Source organism: Oryza glaberrima, chromosome 7 (genome assembly GCF_000147395.1).
Source record: "Oryza glaberrima chromosome 7, OglaRS2, whole genome shotgun sequence".
Taxonomy (NCBI): Eukaryota; Viridiplantae; Streptophyta; class Magnoliopsida; order Poales; family Poaceae; genus Oryza; species Oryza glaberrima.
The window spans coordinates 1022091-1039403 of NC_068332.1; the positions used below are offsets into that span (position 1 = coordinate 1022091).

Below are 17313 nucleotides of genomic sequence, written 5' to 3' on the forward strand. Positions count from 1 at the left end.
TGGCCTTTATTAAGTACAAATGAATTTGGATCACAACTCAACAGGGAGGTGGTAGCTTGGAAGAGGAAAAAGGGATCCGACTTTTCTAAGACCCTCAATGGAGATGTGTACAGGTTGGATCCGAACTTTAGTAAACAAAATCAGTGCATTGTCTATTGCTATCTTTACTTTTCATTTTATGCTTTCATGTTGAGCTATTTGGTGATCTTATTGTTGCACGCTTGTATCTTGTTGACCACCTCCTAGTTCTAGTTTATAACTAGTGTGCAAAGTACTTAATCTCCCATAGGTTTCAATTTCTCTATAGGACCGAATTGTCCAATAGCTCTAGGATTTTCGAACATTGTCCGGTGCGGTACCGGACTGTCTGGGTCTACACTCTAGTAGGCTAGTTCTCCTTTTTTCTCTATGTTTGATCAGATTATCCGGTTGTTGTCGGATTGTACGACACTGTGTGTTGTCAAACTATCTATAGCGGCATCGGAATGTCTGGTCAACATGCTGCAAGTTTTTGTAATCGTAGGAAATGCGTATTCATCCACCCTCTCTAGGGGACATCTATAGTCCTTAGTGCATGTTTAATTGGTACAAGAGCTTTTCAAGATCTCCAATTGATCTTTCACATATATATAAATATTTTTATTTTGTTGTAAAGCATGTTGCTTATGATTAGTTTCTTAAAAAATGAAAAAAAAAACTTTCCTAACAATGTTCTTTTCTCACTAAGATACATATTTTACCTCGATTTCCGTTAGCACGCTTTTCAAACTACTAAACGGTGTGTTCCGTGCGAAAACTTTCTATATATAAGTTGCTTTAAAATATCAAATATATTGCATTAAAACTTGTAATAATTAAAAATTAATTAACCATGTGCTAATAGCTTTCTCATTTTACGTGAACCAACTCAATCTTCATCTTCATCAGTTTCAAACACCAGAGTAGTGATAAAACTTATCCTATCTTAGTATAAAGTTGATGCCCACTAACTTCTAAAGCTCAACATGCAAGTGTGTCACATATCACCCACTAGCAATTATTTTCTAGAGTATTTTAAATTACATGTAAGTGTGTCACGTTATCATCTACTAGCAATTATTATCTAGACTATCTTAAATATCATGTAAACATGATATATCATTTAAAATTTTGTTGTGTTTTCAGAACTCAATATGCAAGCAATGTCAAATCAATATTTTAACTTTATTTTCATATTATTTAAACATATACATATACCATTTCTATAATGTATGGCATGCATTCATCCATATACCCCGCAGCAAAATGCAGGGTATCAACTAGTATATATAATAACTATGTTAATTCTGCCCTGAAATATGCTATAATACATTACGTATATCTAGTGGCATGCATTCATCCATATACCCCACAGCAAAATGCAGGGTATCAACTAGTATATATAATAACTATGTTAATTCTGCCCTGAAATATGCTATAATACATTATGTATATCTAGTAATCTTCTAGGCATAGGTATACCATATACACAAATGCAAATGAGTAAGCATTTTACCTCTGTGTTGTACTAGAGTTGTCTATAACACATTGAGTGTACAATATTAATTCCATATGTAGAAATAATGAGATAGTCCAAGAAATACTAGAATTAAATTAGAAAAAAGCAGAATACAACATTTGTTACAAATCTAATGGGCATAAGCTGCATAACAATCCTTATGTTACAATATAAATATTGATTGGAGAGTTGCATATTTGTAAATGGTCTCATAATAAAGAATTAGTTACTTATGTATTATTATAATTTGTAATATATTGAGAAGTGTGAAAATAGCTATAGGTCGCATTGCATAAATAGGTGTAAAGTATAAACATCATCACTCCTTCTCTTACGTACAATTGAAATGAAATAAGAGCTTTAGAAAATTAATGTTGAACGAAATAAGAGCTTTAGAAAATTAGCGTTTAACAATTAACACTATATGATTACATCTTTATTCGTTAATGAAAATTGACCTTATTTATAGAAGATTAATATGTTAACTGGCCTTAAAAATATTAGCAAAAATGTGTTTCAACATATTGAAACAATGTATTTGAAAAATCGTATGATATAGTAATTTTATTAAAATAGGACTAGGAATATGAATGAGACACGAATAGCGTCGTGTGTTTGAAAGCTTTGGGTGGTTTTCATTAGTAACTCTTATTGACAATCTTTTAAGGTTTGACATCCTTGTGTATAATTTGTTTTGTTTTTTACCCAATAATTCGGGTGGTTGTTGTGATATAATGAGAAGAGGTGATGGTTGTGATATGATTCCAAGGTGGTTGTTGTGATATAATGGGAAGGATTGAGTGCTTGGAGGGCGCGGGAAAATTGAGAACCTGAACCTTGGCGATCTTCTATCATGGTTGGGGTAGCGGTAGGTGTTCTCTATCAGGTTTCTAACTGGGAAAAGACCTACATGAAGCACAACTATCAGGTCCAGAACTGGGAAAATGAATGCACAACACATGAGAAGAATTTTACTCTTGAGAAGAGGAAATGAAGAAATGCTCGTGTTGAAGCTAATGGATGTGTAGCTAAGATGAAGGGCAACAGCGAAAGAGCAGCTACAACGAGTAAAATCAATAGCGAAGGTGCACTAGATGAAAGTGTGCTAAAGAAATCTAGTTCTAAGTCAATCCACTAGGTTTCCATCACTTTTGGTTTGCTCCTGTTTCTAGTGATAAATAATTAGGTCGTGCCAAACTCTGGAGTTGGTTCTGTTATGATCTATTAGTGACGAGTAAAGATGTTTGCACTAATATTATCATTGTCAAGCTTTAACTGGAATTAACCCGTTGATTATGTCGTGATGTACTATATGTTTTTGCTCGCTCATTAACTCGGTGCTAAGTAGCCTCCTGTTGTATCTGATGTCCTTCTTTGTCATACCAACAGGGATACTTACAAAGCTTGACTACTTTCGCTTCAGGTTGTACTGGCAAAGTGATGGTCAGAAAAAAAAAGTATCATATTGCTAAATGGAACATACTGTGTTGCCCCAAGGAACAAGGGGGATTGGGAATTCATGATTTGGAAATTAAGAATATGGCTCTGCTTAGTAAGTGATTATTCAAGTTACTCTTCACGGAAGGGGCTTGGCAACAGTTGATAAGTAATAAGTATCTAAGTGATAAACCTCTTTCTTAAGTTTAGTGGAAGGCCCAGGAATCATACTTTTGGTCTAGCCTCATGAAGGTGAAACATGAATTTCTCCGTTTTGGATCCTTTATAATTAAAGATGGCTCCCAAATCAGGTTTTGGGAAGACAAATGGTTAGGCAATTTAACTTTGAAATAACAGTATCCTTGCCTTTACAACATAGTTAGGCATATGCAGGCTACAGTTGCACAAGTCTTCGAAAACAATCCTCCATCTTTTTCATGGAGAAGAGACCTTATAGGATCAAAACTAGCGGTGTGAAATAATTTATTACCACGCATCACTGGTTTTCAATTAACTTAGGAGCAATATGAGTTTCATTGGAACTTAACCTCAAATAGGGAGTTTTCGGAGAAGTCTCATTATCTAGCTCTAACTCACATCAATATTCCCAACAATAATAAGCGTCTTTGGAAATTAAAGATACCCCTAAAAGTTAAGATTTTTCTTTGGTACTTGTGTGTGGAGTGGTGTTAACAAAGGATAATTTGACAAAAAGAAAATGGCAAGGCAATAAGAACTGTTGTTTTTGTTGCAATGACGAGATAATTAGACATCTTTTCTTCGAATGTTGTTTTGCCCATTTTATTTGGTCCATCATCCAAGTAGCATCTGGACTTCCTCCACCGCATTATGTAGCGCATATGTTTAGGAGCTGGCTTGCTGGAATTCATAATAATTTGAAAGCACGTGTCCTATTAGGAGCAGCTGCTACTTGTTGGTCTCTTTGGCTATGCATGAATAATGTGGTTTTTGGTAAAAAAAAGTCATACCTTCATCTTTGCAGGTTATATATTCTCTTGTCCATTGGCTTCGTACATGGGCTATCCTACAGAAGCCTGGTTCGCCGGATTTGGAGCTTGTCTCCATTTGAAGAAGGTGTTCAAGGAATTATTTACCTAGGGATATGGGTGGCGATCTAGTCTTAGGGTTGGTGAACTCTTAATACTCTATGCTTTTGGAGGAGATGGCCAAAGAGTTGTTCATGGGTGGCAATTTAGTCTTTGGATTGATGCAGGGGCGAAGCCAGGATTTATCGTTAGGGGGGTGTGGGCAGGACAAACAAGTCGTAAGTCAGAGTAAGCAATACCGACGATAAAACAAAATATCATGTGTTCTGCTATAAAAAAGCTTGAATTTAGCTCTTTAGTTGTATCATTCGATGTTTAACAGTTTGAGACTTGAGACACCATGCTCGACAGCGAGACGCAATGGGAGTACGGAGAGACATGTGAAGCCGAAGCAATGAAGACGAGGAGTTGATTTGCGTTGTCTCTCTGTCTCTTTCTTATTAATTAATTTTCTATATCATGTTTATTGATAATGGACTAATTAACATACTAATGCGCTAGTTAGTACAACAGGGAGGGGGTTGGATAGGGGGATGTTGGCCCCCTCAGGCACCCCCTGTAGCTATGCCCCTGGATTGATGGTCTTCAATACTCCATGTCATTCTTTTTTTCCATTTGAGTGTGGTTTTGTATGTTTGGCTGTGTGCATCTTAATTATGCAAAGGCCAGAAGTGTTCTCAGATTAATTATATCATCTTGATGTAATTGACTAGGTTCAATAAAAGCTTCCATTATCTAAAAAATATCTTTTGCTCGCTTTGCTTTGTGTGTTCTGGTTAGGTAAAGTTTAGACTCAAAAGTTTGTGTGGCTAGAGAGGTCCTGCTTTATATGTTTGGTGTAGTTTTGACATGCATTAAGATTTGTCCATGGATTGCGCTTGTTAGTATTTTGTATGAGTCTTTTGCACGGGTTGTGGTTTAGTAGTTTAGTACTGCACTTAGCATAGTAAGTGTGCATAATTTGGAACAATAATTACATTTCTGTTTTTCATAAACAAGTAATGCTACTACTTCAGATTATGCTTGCTACTTTATGACTGAGCACTTAGAATTCTGCCTACCAAACGTTGAGTTCACACTGAAGTAGCAGGAATGTGTTGGCTGCAAACTGGAGTAGCAGGAATACTCCATATCACCTGAAGAGTGAAGACACCAATACTCCATATCACCAGGAGTAGCAGTAATTATGTCTTTCTATTGCTTGTCAGCATATCCATTTAGTTAGAATGTTGCGATGATTAGATGATTGGATCGACCTTTTCTTCCGCATTTGCAGTAGCAAATTTTCGTTGAAGTCTCTCCTCATGCTTGTTGATCAGGTAGTGAGGAACTGAGGACACTGGCACTTTATTTTAAAATTTCTTCAATTCGTATATTCTAATTTGTTAATTATTGTATAATCAACTTGGTCTCCGTATCTTTCTATATATAGATTTATGATATGTCACCATTCTTTCATTCTAGGTAAATTTTGCTACAGGACATCACGACTTTATGGTTTTAGCTGTAGAACAACAACACGAACTCACTTTTAAGGAAAAACACTCTCTAAACGTAGTTATTTATCAGCAGATACCGCGCCCATTAAAATAATGTATTCGTGCTAACGAGGCGATATGGGGCCTATATTTTTATGCGGAGTGACCAAATTGCCCATCCTTTCTTTTCCTCATCCTCTCTTCTTCCTTATCTCATCCTCTATCTCCCTCTAGTGATGACTGCGAGCCGCGAGTGGCGGCGCAACTAGCAGGCGGAGTGTGCGACGATGACAGAGGCACGGCGGAGGAAAGGGGACAATCAGGACGGCGGCAGCGCGGGGACACCGTGCAACGACGCCCACGCCGAAGCGATGACATTAGCGGTGACAGTTGTGGCGTAGATCAAGTGAGGCGCGAGAGGTGGAAGCGGGGAGCACCGACGGCAGCATGTGGTGCACAGGCCGAAGTTGGCGGTAGCGTCACTAGTTCACGGGGGGCGACGGGATGCACGGCATCCAAGGTGGAGCAGGAGGACACGGTGCGGTAGTGCAAGGAGCAGTGGCGACACATGAAGGGTGCGGTAGCATTGCGGCAGCAACTTGCCTCGGCCCACGCTGACTAACTTCGCTCCCTCCGCCTCACCGCTGCCACGCTCTCCCGCTTTCGTGCAAGGCCACCCATCTCTCGCCATGTCCCACCACACCGCGTCGGTGCTCCTGACCACGGCCGTGCCGGCGCCTCCATTGTCCACGGCATCGTCCTCACTCCCACCACTAACGCTGTTGCTTCCCAAACACCGCCCGACGCTGCCACCGCCACCGCCCTTGTAGTCACAGCAGTAGCAGCAGTCACCGGCTCCTCCTGTGGAGGTAAGGGCTCCCCACGGCAGGCTGCGTCGCCTCAGGGTGCAGCACAGGATAGTCACAGCAGTAGCAGTAGTCGTCGCCTCCTCCTGTGGAGGTGAGGGCTATCCCCACGGCAGGCCGCGTCGCCTCAGGGTGCAGCACATCCTGTCCGATTCCAGCGTCGCCAGCCCGACGCGGTCGTCGTTCCGGAAGTCGGTGGTGGGGACACCGTCATCGGTGGCGGCGTGGGACTAGGAGAAAAGGGAAATAAGGAGGAAGAAGAATACGACAAGTGAGGTCAGGGGCATTTTTGACCTTTCACGCTATTTGTCTCCTATTCAACCGAAAATTAATATTTTAATGGGTGTGGTGTCCACTGGCAAATAACAATGTTTAGAAAGCGCCCCCCCCCAAATAAAAAAAGAGTTTGTGCGGTGTCCTACAGCTAAAACCACGAAGTCGCGATGTTCTGTAGCAAAATTTGCCTTCATTCTACTGACTAATTAACAAACTACAGCTTCAACTCCCAACTAAACTTCCCTGTTTTATGTTATGCTTTTCAAATGGTTAAATGATATTCCCTCCGTCCCAAAATATAAGGGATTCTGAGTGGATGCGACACATTCTAGCTTGTCCAAATTTGTAGTACTAGGATGTGTCACATCCACCCAAATCTTGTGCATTTTGGGATAGAGGGAGTACTACTATGTTTTTTCTTAAAAAAAACATTTCATATAAAAGTTCCTTAAAAATAAACCTATTTTTAAAGTTGTAATATGCTAATAGCTTATCTTTTGCATGTCGCTAAAAAGCTGAAGCACGTTGGAGATTCGGCAGGCCCTTAGAGCAAGTATAATAGGAGGCTATGAGTGGACTAAATGCTGAGGTGGAGGAGAGAAGAGAGGAAAGAGAGGAGAAGTGGGCTATAAACCTACAGCCGGCTTGGACGCAAGAACCAAAAAATTCTGTGAGAGAAACAAGTGGACGCTATATTAATTATAAATAGCTAACTATTATATATGTGGGATAAGAAAAGGCTGTAAAAAACCTTATAGCCAACAAGTCGCCTCGCTCTTAATCGTCTGAAATACATGCACCTTTATCGCATAGACTTCATGCCTGATAATACCCCGATGGGCGTCGGTAGGAATTCACATCTGGCCGTCACCATTCTGTATGTTTTCCCTGTTTAACCACATTAGTACTTCTGTTGTGCAATTTCTAGAGTAAGCTCTTAACTCACGAATCAAGATAACAGTTTGAAGAAGATAATGTTCTTCACAAGAGCACTGAGCAGAACCATTGAGAACAATCTTCATTAGCGCCATGTTTGTAAATTATAATTTGTACGTAAGCAATGTGAATCTTCTATAAGTAACAGCGTTTTGTTGGGTTCACAATGCATTGGACAATGGCATATTACAAGAACACAATCGCGTTGATTCATCTTTCGCACGTGTGCTATCCTTAGTTCGTTGGGCTTATCAAATGAAGTATATGAGTAGGACAAAGTTACTAAGGAAGCCACAAAATGCATGCAGTTTGCATTTTCATTTTTGTCACGCCTAAGGCTTGATTTGCTATTTTACTAGGTGATTTCCCGTACTTTGTTGCGGGAATTACTAAGTAATTCTCAATATATTTTTTCGACAATCAAGCTAGGAGTAAAAAGGAAAAAAATAATAAAACATTTGTGTTTATCAGTACTTACCATGAAACAAACAAATGATGTGAAACATGTTAATAAGTATATGTTAAATATTATAAAAATGATAGATAGATTTGTTAAAATATTATGTAAATGATGTGAGGGGTGATGATTAGATATGCTTGCATGTTGATTTGTATAATTAAATAAATTGTAGATGATGTTGTATGCTTGCATGAAGTTAAATATATAATTATTGCTAGTGAGTGATGACGTGGTATGGTTACGTGTTGAGTTTTAGACTTAGTATGCTAGTTTACTGGATATAGATTTGGCTAGTTTCCATGCTCTCTAAGGAAGCTGTATCAATTTATATATTACAAACTGCTGTAAAAAAAAGTTACTCCGTAGGTTTCATATTATAAGTCGTTTTTTAAATATAACTAGATTTATAGAAAAAAATATAGTAGTATTTTCAATACAAAACAAACATATTGTCAAAATCTAATGTTAAATTTAATGAAACTAATTTGATATTTTAAATGTTGCTAATTTTTTCTATAAAATGTTTGATTACTTATAATATAATGATACAGAGGGGGTGGAACTTACTCAATGCAATAATGCTTCCTTACACAATTATACTCCATCGTAGTGAGCATCTGTAGACTGGTAGAGGATTACATCATCAAGGATGTGCAGGATTTATTTCCTCGTCTTTTCTGGTGTTTGGATCCAGAGACTTTAACTTTAGTCTCTTTATTTAGATACTAATTTAGAGCATTAAATATAAACTACTTACAAAACTAATTACATAAATGAAAGCTAATTTACGAGACAAATTTTTTAAGTCTAATTAATCCATAATTAGATAATGTTTACTGTAGCATCACATAGGCTAATCATGGATTAATTAAGCTTAATAGATTCGTCTCGCGAATTATTTCAAGATTATAGATGGGTTTTATTAATAATCTACGTTTACTATTTATAATTAGTGTTCAAACATTCGATATGACAGAGACTTAAAAATTTCTATTCCCATCTAAACAGGGTCCTATTCTACTTTCTCTGCTGCTTCAGTTATGTAAGGCACTTGGGCTGGGCCAACACGTTTGAGTTCCAGGCCCACGAAACCCACCCAACTCGATGGAGGACGGCGATGGGGAGAAAGGCGCCGCCAAGCGCACCAAGCTCTCCGCCGCCGCCGCCGCCGCCGCCGCCGCCGCCGCCGGCGAGGACCGCCTCAGCGCACTTCCCGACGACCTGCTCGTCCAAGTCCTTCTCCGGATAGGAGGAACCACCGCCGCGGCGAGGACCAGCGTCCTCTCCCGCCGCTGGCGCTCCCTCTGGTGCCTCCTCCCGGAGCTCGATTTCGTCCCCGAAGCCGACGGCGGCAGCATCCGTGCCGCCCTCGCCGCCCATGAACCGCCTTCCCTACGCCACCTCCTCGTCGCCGCCCAGGACGCCGCCCCTCACGGCATGGCGGAATGGCTCCCCGTCGCGGCGCGCCGCCTCGCCGGGGATCTGTTGCTGTTCAACATGGCGCCGAAGAGAGATGCCAAGGACGACGACGACGAGGAGGGAAAGGATGGCTCCCCATTTCTTGAGCTCCCCTGCTTCGGCAGCGCCACCAAGCTCTCTCTCGACCTAGGGTTCCTTCCCCTCGCCGTGCCGGTCTCCGGCGTGTTCGCCCGGCTCACCGACCTCTCACTGGACAGCGTCCGGTTCCACGGCCCGTGCGAGTTCGGTGACGCCGCCTCGTCGCGGCGGTTCCCATCCTTGAAGAATCTCAACATCCGGAACACCCAGGGTTTGAGCAATTTCATCATCCACTCGGATTCTCTCCTGCAGCTGGACCTGAGGAGTGTGAGAGGATTGAAGCAGCTCAATGTCGTGGCGCTTGCACTGCAAGTGTTAAGCGTGTTCTTCTGCTTTGCTGATACTCAGGCTAGGAGTCAACCGGTCGCCGACATCGCAGCCCCGCAGCTGGAGACTCTCCAGTGGGAAGATGCTTTTGATCCAAGCTCCGTCGAATTTGGCGAGATGGCGAGTCTCTGATGTCTGGGAACCTACCTTTTTCTTGTATATGGACTAGAAGACTTTAAGAACAACCGCGATTGCTTGAGGCTCTTGAAGCGCTTTCGGCGTGATGCCATCTCCAGACTTACCCTCACGCTTGCCTTTCTGCCGGTGAGTTCAATTCCTATCCTATGTTGAGTACATCATAGTATCATACTACTAGCATCACAGAAGAGAGCACTGTTTACTCATGTTTTCAATGTAGCAAACAAATCAAGGAGGTTCTTAGATTATCACCATACATATATGCATAATCTCCTGATATTTGATAGGACAGATGAAACTTAGTTAATGTCGGTGAAGTATTTCGGGTATGTCTTAAATTGCTCAAGCCCCTGCGCCACATTTCAGCACACCAAAATCTCACTCTTTCCCATTATGTCTTTTTATCCTCTTAATTGATGTGTTATGTTTTCCACCTTGCCATGAGAATTATGTGCAATGATTATGCGGTACTGCATTAGTTTAATATTTACTGAAAGGAAATATGATCCCTCAATAGTGGAGAGAATTTAAACCAAGTAATGATGCCCTGTATATTATCATTGCCAAATTTAAATTGAGATACCATGTGTGCTTAAGGAGAATGAGCAATGCAGTTTCCTATATCTTAGCTAGACATGCAATGGCCATACTTTTTTTAATAAGAAATTTAGCTTCTACTGACCATGTCCTGTTTGGTAATCACATAGTCTAAAGGATATGTTTCTGTACCTCTCCAACTGCTCTTTTTGATTCCCTGTTTTCTAGATTTAGAATCTCCAGATTTTTTACAAGAAAATCATAAGTAAATTGTTAGCTTACAACAACCATTTGTCTATGCTAATAACTTTCTTTAAATGAGATCTTTCTATCCTTCCTTTCCAATTGCTATATATAATCGCCATGTTTTACTTCCTACAGAAGGACCTCCGTGACTTTGAATACTTAATGGAAAATATGACAATGCTCCCTGACATTGTGTCCCTTAACCTCAACGTATTGGCAAATGGACATGCCATTGGCCCCAGCTTATTCCATGTTCTCAGGATGTGCACGAGTGTAAGAAGGTTGAAGCTAGTAACACATATTTCTCTTGACCTCGAGGTAAAAGCTGAAACTATTGTTAGTTTGTTTATCTACTACAGGCTTACCGAGGAAGTCCAGAATGCAATTTGCATTTTCATTTTCTGTCACACCTAAGCTCGATTCACCATTTTATTTGGCTAGTTTCCTTACGCTAGGTAGTGATTTGAATTGATAATGATATATGTAGTAAACATGTGGCTTATGTATGTCCTATTGGAAAAACTTTGCTCTGCAAGTTTGACAAAGTGCCATACTGCTCTTTCCTTTTTGAATGCTTGGAAGCATTTTGCTCCAGATTGAAAGTTTTCTGAGTCTGAGTTTACATGGCTATCATTCTCGGTGACACAATTAAGATTTAGGAGATGATGCTGATTGACAATTTGTTACTGATATTGTAATTTCTGAGGACCTTGATAATTTCATACTCACGTTTTTTCGCACAACTTTATCATAGCACATAACAACTACAATTTCTTCAAACTAGTTTCCATTTGTCATGCTTTTGCAATCTTTGTTCAGTGATGCATCCCGAGGTGTTTTTCAGGCAAAGTTAATGTAACTACACTAATAGAATGCTGCTTGTTTTAGGCACAAGCTGTTTGTTCATCAGATTGCGTTTGTGATCTTCCACCAAACTGGAAAACTGAGGAACTTTTGTTGAAATTCCTTCATGAAGTAGAAATCAATAATTTCAGGGGAACTGGACATGAAATTGCCCTTGTGAAGCGGCTATTCAGTTGGGCAGTAGTGTTGAAAGACATGACGATAAATTTCTATCATTCAGTCCCTGAGAGCACGGCGAAAGAGGTGTGCCAGATGTTACTTAATTTCTCTAGGCCTGAAATATGCATGAAAATTTATTTTTACCACAGATGGCGTAAGGTTTTGTATGTTCCAGAGGACTAATGCGCCGCACCAGACTTGACGCTTGACTATTAGACTCATTTTGCTTTCTAGTTTTGTACTTGGTTTGAACTGCGTTGCATGTAAACATCAAAATGCTCTCAGATATTAGACAAAATGCAGGTCAGCCATCTATCTTACAAGAACATGTGAGCCGTGCAAATTCATGTAGTGTAACTGCTGCACAAAAATGGTTAGAACTTAAAGTTAATGGCTGCAAAACTTTGGCATATCTTCCATCACATGAGTGTTAGAGCAGGCAGGGCTCATATGTGATGCAGTAATGTTTCATTCCATCATTTAATTTTGAGCAGCTGATAGAAAGTTAGAACATGGAGGATGTGCAGGATTTATCTCGTTATCTTTCTATGTTTCAATTGTGTAAGGTACAAGTTAACAGAGATGGAAGTCACGCTTCCTTGGCATATGCTGTAAATCTTTAGAACAGAACCTCTTCTCCAGTGGGCCTTGGCAATGTGGACTAGGCTGAGACCTGAGAGTTTGTTTTTGAAAGATTAATGTGTTCACTAAATTGGTTGATGAACAATGGGAGGCTAGACATACATAAGGATCTAAGGGAAATGTTAGGAGTAACATCCTAGATTAATAATGGTGGCAAAGGGCACATGGAGAGCTTCTGGCATATGCGGCTACTTCCAAATTTTTAAATTATCAGAATTCTCACCAGCTAAATCAGTAGTAAAAATGAATAAGGCTTATTTGTTTTGGAGGAATTTCAAAGGACATGGATTTCTAAAGATTAATTCCTATAAATGTCATTCGATTCAGAAGAATATAGATATAAAATACCGAAGGAAAATTTTCTCTCCTACTAGTTGTAGGGAGAAAAATATAAGAAATTCTCCGTCCAATCAAACCTCTTTAAAAATTACTATTCTTATTCCTCTATTTGTCCTATTTCTATGTATTACAAAATTCTTTCAAAACGAATAGACCCTACAAAGTACAGGCTCGTACCCTTTAGGGTTTAGTTAATAAGGGAAATTTACATAGTTATACAATGTCTTTTGTATTCATGGGCCCTAAGGCGATTTTCTTGGGCCAGCCCATTAGTGGCGAAAGGCCTCCATGAGCCACAGAGCCTCCTAAGCCCTTAGCCGAAGGCATCTTCTACTTCGGGCGACGGCCTCTTTGCTTCGTCTTATGGCCTTCACCCTTTGTGGTGATTCAGGCGGTTGGTGAGCTTGATAGCGAACCCTTTGGTCTTCTTCATTCGGCTTCGCTCAAGAGCTTCGCCCTATGGCTTCGCCTTAGGCCTGGTTTAGTTCCTCAAATTTTTTTCCCAAAAACATCACATCGAATCTTTGAACACATGCATAGAGCATTAAATATAGATTAAAAAAATTAATTGCACAGTTAGGGGGGAAATCGTGAGACGAATCTTTTGAGCCTAATTAGTCTATGATTAGCCATAAGTGCTACAGTAACCCACATGTGCTAATGATAGATTAATTAGGATCAAAAAGATTCGTCTCGCGGTTTCCAGGCAAGTTATGAAATTAGGTTTTTTTTCATTCGTGTCCAAAAACCCCTTCCGACATCCGGTCAAACATCCGATGTGACACTCAAAAATTTTCTTTCGTGAACTAAACAGGCCCTTAGACGCACCCCTTGGGTTCAACCGACATTTCATGAGTTGGTGGTTTCGGCAGGTTTGGTCGAAGACCCTCATGACATGCCTCCATCACTAACCAACCGCATCTCCAGTTCCATATGGAGCCATGTTTCGATACAATGAATTATTCCCTCCGTACCATAATATAATGGATTTTGAGTTTTTACTTGCAACATTTTACCACTCGTCTTATTCAAATTTTTTTGAAACTATTATTTATTTTATTTGTGACATACTTTATTATCTACAGTATTTTAAGCACAAATTTTCGGTTTTTATATTTGCAAAAAAAAAAATTGAATAAGACGAGTGGTCAAACGTTACAAACGAAAAATCAAAATCCCTTATATTATGGGACGGAGGGAGTATGGGATTTGTAATTTGTGGTGAAATGAGGAGCCTGATCCAAATTTGTTCATCGCAAGGTTTAAATTTAAATTCAAAACGAAGAGGAGATTTGAATTCATACCATATCAAATCGAAACCCTAGAACTCCTCCAGTATTCCGGATTTTGGGCCCCCGAACACGAAACCCACCCAAGTCGATGGAGGACGGCGATGGGGAGGAAGGCACCGCCAAGCGCGCCAAGCTCTCCGCCGGCGACGGCGGAGGCGGCGGCGGCGAGGACCGCCTCAGCGCGCTTCCCGACGACCTGCTCGTCCAAATCCTTCTCCGGGTAGGGACGAGCGCCGCCGCGCGGACCAGCGTCCTCTCCCGGCGCTGGCGCTCCCTCTGGTACCTCCTCCCGGAGCTCGATTTCGTCTCCACAGCCGACGCCCGCGCCATCCGCGCCGCCCTCGCCTACCATGGAGCGCCTCCCCTCCGCCTCCTCCTCGTCTCCGCCGTGGGCGCCACCGCTGGATCCGTCGCGGAATGGCTCCCCCTCGCCGCGCGCCGCCTCTCCGGCTATCTAGGGCTTCTCAACGTGGTGCCGAAGACGAAGAGAGACGAGGGGGAGGGCGCCGCCGCCGGAGAAGTTCTTGAGCTGCCCTGCTTCGCCAGCGCCGCCAACCTCGCGCTGGACCTAGGGTTCATTGCCGTCGCCATGCCGCGCTCCGGCGTGTTCTCCCGGCTCACCCTCCTCTCACTCGACAACGTCCGGTTCCACCGCCCGTGCGACCTCGGCGACGCCGTCTCCTCGCCACGGTCCCCATTCCTGAAGAGCCTCACCATCCAGAATGCCCATGGGTTGAGCAATCTCAGCATCCACTCGGAGTCTCTCCTGCAGATTCGTTTGGGGGGACTGAAAGGATTGAAGCAGCTCAATGTCGTTGCGCCGGCACTCGGCGCGCTATATGTGATCTCCTGCTTCTCCGATCCTCTGGCTATGAGTCAACCGGTGGCCGACATCTCAGCCCCTCAGCTGGAGACTCTCCACTGGGAGGATGCTTTCGATCCAAGCTCCGTCCGGTTTGGCAACATGGCAAATGTCAAGTGTCTGGGAACTCACTTTTATCTTGCATTTGGACAAGAGGACTTCGGCCACAATGGCGATTGTTTAAGGCTGTTGCAGCGCTTTCAGTTTGATGCCCTCGACCGTCTTTCCCTCACGCTTGCCTATATGTCGGTGAGTTCAATTCCTCTACTAGCATCATAGATGAGAGCACTGTGCATTACCGTGTATTCACTGCAGCGAACAAATCAAGGTGGTTCATAGATGATTATCTCACCATACTCATTTGCATAATATCTTAATATTTGGTCAAGACATATGAAATTTAGTAAATGCTGTTGAGGTACTAACATGTATGTTTTGCATTGCTCAAGAGTGAAGCCCATACATCATGTTTGATCACACTAAAATTTTATTCTTTCCCACTAGATCTTACTGTTAATTGATGGTGCTACATTTTCCACTTTACCATGAGAACTAGCATATGCTAGCACTATGCAATACAGTACTAGTTTATTATTTATTGAAGGGAACATGATACCTCAATAATCAAGGGAATGTGAACCGAGTACAGACGATATTTGTACTTGTGCACTATATATTATCATTGCCATTCTAAAATTGAGATATGCAGTATGCTCATGGGAATAACCAATGCACTTTTCTGACTTGGCTAGACTTATAACTTACAGTGTCCAGACCTTTTTTTTTTTTTACAAATCCAAATGAAATTGTTAGCTTGTAATGACCCCTAATTACTTCCCCAAAGGATATGTTTCTCTACTCCAACTGTTATATATGATCCCCTCTTTTCTAGATTCAGAATCTCCAGATTGTATACAAGAAAATGAAAATTAAAGTGTTAACGTATGGCAACTGATTGGTTTGTGCTAATAACTTTTTTCAAGTGAGATCTTTCTGTCCTTATATGTTTTACTTTCTACAACAGGAACTAAATGACCTTGAAAATGAATACTTGATGGAAGAAATGACAATGCTCCCTGACATTATGTTCCTGGGCCTTACTGTATTGGCAAGTGGACATGCCATTGGTCCCAGCGTATTCCATGTTCTGAGAATGAGCACTAGTATAAGAAGGTTGGAGCTGGCAACAGATATTTATTCTAGTAATCCGCAGGTAAAAGCTAAAAACTATCCTTAATTTGCTTATATAATACAGAGTTACTAAGGAAATTGTGGACTACAGTCTGCATTTTCATGCTTTGTCACACCTAGGCTTGATTTGCTATTTTATTTGGCTAGATTCCCTACCCTAGGTTGTGATTTGAATTGATATTGAATTACTGATATATGTTGTAAATATATGGCATTATGGCTTATGCACGTCTTGACAACATTTTTCTCAGCAAGTGTCATACTGCCCTTTTTTTTAATACTTGGACGTAGCTCTAGATGGGGTTGGCTGAGTTTGAGTTGTCACATGGCTATCACACGCTCTTGGAAACACAATTAGGATTTAGGGATGATACTGATTGGCAATTTGTTATTAATTTTGCGATACCTGAGGATCTAGGTAATTTTATACTTACGTTTTTCGCACAACTTTATCATAGCACATAACTACAATTTCTGCGAAAGGTTGGCTTCAAACTAGTTTGCAGTTGTCATTCTTATGCAATCTTTGTTCAGTGATGCATCCTGAGGGTGTTTAGGCAGCCCGGCAACTTTAGGCAAGTTGATGTTACTACACTAATATGCCATTCGTTCCAGGCACGAGCTGCATGTTCATCAAGTTGCACTTGTGATCTTCCACCAAATTGGAAAACTGAGGAACTAAAGTTGGCATTCCTTCATGAGGTAGAAATCAATAACTTCAGGGGAACCGAACATCAAATTGCTCTTGTGAAGCAGCTATTCGGTTGGGCAGCAATGCTGAAAGACATGACAATAAATTTCTGTCATTCAATCACTGAGAGCATGGCAAGGAAGGTGTGCCAGATGTTACTAAGTTTCTCTAGGCCAGAAATACTCATGAATTTTTACATTTACCAACAAACGACATCAGGTTTTGTATGTTCCAGAGGACAAATGCACCGCACTAAACTTGTTGCTTGATTGTACTCATTTTGCTTTCCAGTGTTGTATACTTTGGTATGAACTGTATTGCATGTAAACATCAAAATGGTAACAGAATCCTGTACAAGGTTAGTGTCACAAATTCTATTACCCATGATAAAGACTTTTTATTGGTTAATGT

The 17313-nt window shown here is 41.0% G+C and overlaps 1 protein-coding gene and 1 pseudogene across 1 annotated transcript; both read left to right on the plus strand.

Moving 5' to 3' along the window:
* Positions 1-9144: 9144 nt before the first annotated feature.
* On the plus strand, positions 9145-11735 carry LOC127778638 (F-box/FBD/LRR-repeat protein At1g16930-like; annotated as a pseudogene).
* A 2461-nt stretch (positions 11736-14196) lies between these two features.
* Positions 14197-17274, plus strand: LOC127779887 (putative F-box/FBD/LRR-repeat protein At4g03220). The gene is made up of 3 exons (XM_052306806.1): positions 14197-15269; positions 16045-16233; positions 16827-17274. The coding sequence occupies exons 1-3, from the start codon at positions 14247-14249 to the stop codon at positions 17169-17171; spliced, it is 1557 nt and encodes a 518-aa protein (XP_052162766.1). The 5' UTR covers positions 14197-14246; the 3' UTR covers positions 17172-17274.
* The last annotated feature ends 39 nt before the right edge of the window (positions 17275-17313 follow it).

Excerpts from the sequence above, each read along its gene's own strand:
- LOC127779887 (XM_052306806.1), top strand. The coding sequence starts at position 14,247 with ATGGAGGACGGCGATGGGGAGGAAGGCACCGCCAAGCGCGCCAAGCTC. Across the intron at positions 15,270-16,044 it reads TCACGCTTGCCTATATGTCG|GAACTAAATGACCTTGAAAA; the intron begins GTGAGTTCAATT and ends TTTCTACAACAG. Across the intron at positions 16,234-16,826 it reads TTTATTCTAGTAATCCGCAG|GCACGAGCTGCATGTTCATC; the intron begins GTAAAAGCTAAA and ends CATTCGTTCCAG.